Genomic DNA, 4,220 nt, shown 5'->3' with positions numbered 1-4,220 from the left:
GGAGAGAGAGAAGTTGGAGAAGAAGAAGAGAATGATGAGACGAAGAAGTCAACTAAAGAAAAGACTAACTTTGTTAAATTGGTATGAAGAGACTCTTCAAGGATGTGCATGGAGATGCTGCTCGTGTTTACGTCAGCTCGTAGAAGATGATTTTTCTCTCGAGATTGTCCTAGCTGTCCTTGAAGCTATCGACGGTGAGGAGCAAAGAGAGAGGAAGAAGAAGAGAAGAAGCCTCTCTTCTTCCTCTCTCTTTGCACCTCAGCAAGGAAACAAAGAAGAAGAATCGATATCAAGAGCGAACAAAAAGAAGATTGAAGCGGAGAAAAGCATTATGTATGGAGGCAAGGGCATAGAGGGCCCTCTTCTCGATATTCTTCTATCTGTCCGACTTAGAGAAAAAGAGGTACACACACAGAACACAAAAGAAAGAAAGAAAGAAAGAAAGAAAGAAAAAGAGAAAATGTCAACAGCAACAGCCTTTCACCTTAACAGCTTCTTCTTCGTCTTTCACTTCTTCTTCTTCATCTTCGATCTTCTATCACGTAGACACGTACAAGACATTCACCGTCATCTACAGACCCTTACAAGATATCTATATCTGTATCTATATATATGTATATGTGTATGCATATATATGTATATATACCACGCCTGCACGTGATAAGCACATACAAGCCTATCATATATATAGATTGCATAGGTGATAGGATTGTCTATCTGTAAATTTAAATATGATAGGTGTGTCTTTCTCACATACTCTAGTGGCGCGCGACTTCACGGAGAATGTGAGTTTGTATTTGTATGCCACGTGACTTAGTGAGGATTATGGCTGTGAATGTATCTAGCTATGTTTTCTAGAGGAGGGATCTTCTTCTAGGGTGTATGTATCTTTCATTCAGAGAGAAGACACATGTCTATCTATAGAGATCTAGATGTCTAGAGCGACTGATAAAGAAGGTCAGTCTTCTTCTCAGTCTCTTTTTCTTCCAGAGAGACTCCTCTCAAACGTTCAGACACATAGGGGGAGAAAGAGAAGGGAGAAGAAGAAATAGACATAGCAAAACACCTCGAGATTGAAAGGAGCTTTCTTCTGTCTACGGAGATAGACATACGTCGGTTCACTTGTACAGGGTGTCTAGATGGCGGGCGAAGTTCTGATCGATAGAGATTTGACATATACATAGATATATCTATGGATATTACATGGTATAGACAAGACAAAGTCAAGATAGACAGGGAGAGGGTGCAGCTGTTGTTTTCACTCTCTTGTCTTGAGGTGTATGTACACCTCATTTTTCTCCCCTTATTCTTGTTCATAGATCGAAGCACTTCGTGGCGATGAGAGACTTCCAGCTAAGGCTGATTTTCAGCTAAAGCAAAACCTCAAACAAGCGTAAGATTTCTTTCTCTTTTTCTTTCTTTTCTTCTCTCTCCTTTTTTGACCTTTATTCAATCTTCTCCCGTAGAATGCATTACCGTGTGTTTCTTCCTTCTTTGTCTCACAATATCTTCTTCTCTCTCTATCATCCTTCTTTTTCTTTCCTCTTCTCTTCTCTTCTCTTCTCTCTCTCTGTCTGTTTATCTCTCTTTCCATGAGGAAATCCCTCTTTCTCTTGCTTTTAGCCGAGAGAGAGATGTCTTTGTGCAAGGTCGAAGTGTGAACGATGTATATGTTGCTGGTCTATTGTCGCTGACACTTCATAATGGAGACCTCGAAACGTCTACGGGAGTCTTTTCTAGAGAGATATATATATACATATATATACTTATAATGTGTATATGTATACGTATATATATACAGATTCTCTTCTTTCTCTATAGATTTCGATTCATTTGTATATGACTTTTCTCTAGGTGGTTTGCATGTATGATATTCATCTGTACGTACATCTCCAAAAGGGAGAGAAAGGAACAAAACGAGAAAGAGAAAACTCCCTCTCTTTCTCTCTAAGTATTGTGTGTGGTAGTGTAAGTACATGCAGAGCTAGCTATAGGGTGTTACCTCATTGTCGACCTTGAATCTATCATCTACCCATCTACCTATCTATCTAGCTATCTGTCTATCTCCAATCCCAGGTTACCTAGTTTTATCCATCTATCATGAGTTTAGCTGTCTATCTGTGTGTATATACACTTCAAGGCATTGCAGTGTATGTACATCATACATGTAGGCGTGTAGAAGAAGCCTTGCTTTTGCATGCAGTTGAGAAAGTGTGTGTCCCTAGATACTCCATGAATGGACTTTCTCCCCCGCTCTGTGTTTCACGTTCGTTTTTTCTCCCTCGAGCTATCAAGTGAAGAATGACGAGCGAGCGGCTTTTCTCCTTCTTACTGAAGTTCTCTTCGTATCTTTCTCCTTCTTCTTCTTTCTATAAACACACGGCATTCTCCTCGAGAGAGAGAAAGAGATTGAGAAGAAAAGCAAGTGATGTATGGACTTCTTTCTACTCGCCGACCATGGTTAAGAAGAGAGAGAGAGACAGATTCCTTCATTCTTATTTCTCTTGTTCTTTCATTTTTCTTCTCTTTCTCTCTCTGTGTATTTTTATCTGTCTTTTCTTTCTTCTCTTGTCTTTTCTTTCTTCTCTTGTCTTCCATTTCTCTTGTCTTTTCCAGGTATCTTCATACCGAGAAGAAGATTTTCAAGAAGAGAGAGTCGCAGTTTCTTGAACGTCTTTTCATTCTCTATCTGAGGTGATTTCTCTTCTCCTCTCTCTTCTTTCTTTTCTTCTCTCCTGCTTCTCTTCAACAATGCTCTCTCTCTCTTTCTCTCTCTTTTTCTCTCTTTCTCTTTCGCTCCTCGTTTGGAGAGGGGAGAGTTGTGAGAGAGAGCACCCGTCTCCCGGTAGAGAGAAACTGGGGTGTATGTACACCTTAATGAAAGCAAAGAAGGGATTGAGAAGTGCAGGGGCAATAGAACCATAGAATGTCTTTCGGAATCTGTTCTACTTATCTCTCTCTCGACGAAATCTCTTCTTTCCTTTCCCTCCATCTTTTAGCTTCCTCTGTCTCTTCTCCTTAATCACGTGGAGGTCGATGAATTGGATGAGAAATCTTCTGGTCGATCAGGACCTCCACAAAAAAGAACTGCATGCTTCTCTCTCTTTCCTTCTGAATAGGAGGATTTCTTTTCTTTTTCTTCTTCCTCTCTTTGTGTTTTTTCTCATCTGGTCTTACGACAGATATAGAGATCCTTTATGTCTCTCTTCTTCAAACAGTTGTTTGAATATTCTTGCTTTTCTTCTTGCTGAGTTAGGGGCGATGAGAAGAAGCGAAGTCTTCTCTACATTCTTTTCTTTTCCTTCCTTCTTCTCTCTTCTTCTCCTTACTCTTCTATCTCATATTGAAGAAGTAAAACTCTCTTCTCAGCCTTCTCTCTTTCTCTTTGTAGTCTTATCTACATCATACACCAGCCCAAATATGTATATATACATCTATATGTATATCCATCTATCAATGGATCTATCTAAATCTGTCTACATGTGTATCTTTCTATTTCTATGTATCTTTCCATATCTCTCTATCTTGATGCGTGTCTCTATCTACGTATGTGAATGAGATAAGCCGAAAAGAGATGAGTCTATTCTTTCTTCATCTTTTTGCGGCTATTCTTTTTCTTCTTTCTTCTTCTTCTTTCATTCCTTCTGTTGAAGCGATCTAAAATCTGCAAGAGCATTCATTACACCTCATACCCACCACAGATCTCTCTTAATCGACCTCCTTCTTCATCTCTCTTCTCTCGTTCTTTCTTTGTGTCTCTTCGCACTGTTTCGGGTGTATCTTTAGGATCTTTAAGAGCCTTGTACATCAGTCTCCTTCTCTCGTGATGGCGGTCTTCCGAGGGTTCTTAAGCTTTTCGTCGTATATCAATGAAGAGTTACTTCACGAGATTCTTCTTCTCTTTCGAGATCTTCTTCAAGACACCTTCTCTTTGAACTTAGCCACAGCCGCAGAGGAATCTTCCTCTTCTACATCCTTGCTTTCTCCAGGAGATCAGAAGAAGAAGAGGAAAAAGAACAAGAAGAAGAACGGAGAAGAAGAGAAAAAACATGGAAGAGAAAGAGCAGGAGATATGTCGTCCTTCTTCTCTTCACTTCAACAACAGAAGAAAAAGGAAGAATCCGGTTATGTTGGGGTGTATATACACCGCAATCCTGAAGTGGCCGCTATGGCGATCGCGACGCCTCTTCTCCTTCTTCATCGTGTTAATGTTATCCTTC

General features: G+C 39.9%; 1 protein-coding gene across 1 annotated transcript; it reads left to right on the top strand.

The window, feature by feature from the left end:
- Positions 1-13: 13 nt before the first annotated feature.
- On the top strand, positions 14-4,207 carry CSUI_009765 (uncharacterized protein; the record flags this gene model as incomplete). The annotated part of the gene is made up of 4 exons (XM_068069874.1): positions 14-403; positions 1,320-1,393; positions 2,617-2,694; positions 3,787-4,207. Coding segments are annotated over exons 1-4 (945 nt in total), but the record flags the coding sequence as incomplete, so codon positions are not given.
- Between the last annotated feature and the right edge of the window lie 13 nt (positions 4,208-4,220).

Source organism: Cystoisospora suis, assembly GCF_002600585.1.
Source record: "Cystoisospora suis strain Wien I chromosome Unknown contig_6006, whole genome shotgun sequence".
In the NCBI taxonomy this organism is placed as follows: Eukaryota; Apicomplexa; class Conoidasida; order Eucoccidiorida; family Sarcocystidae; genus Cystoisospora; species Cystoisospora suis.
This window is presented reverse-complemented; position numbering and strand designations above follow the sequence as displayed.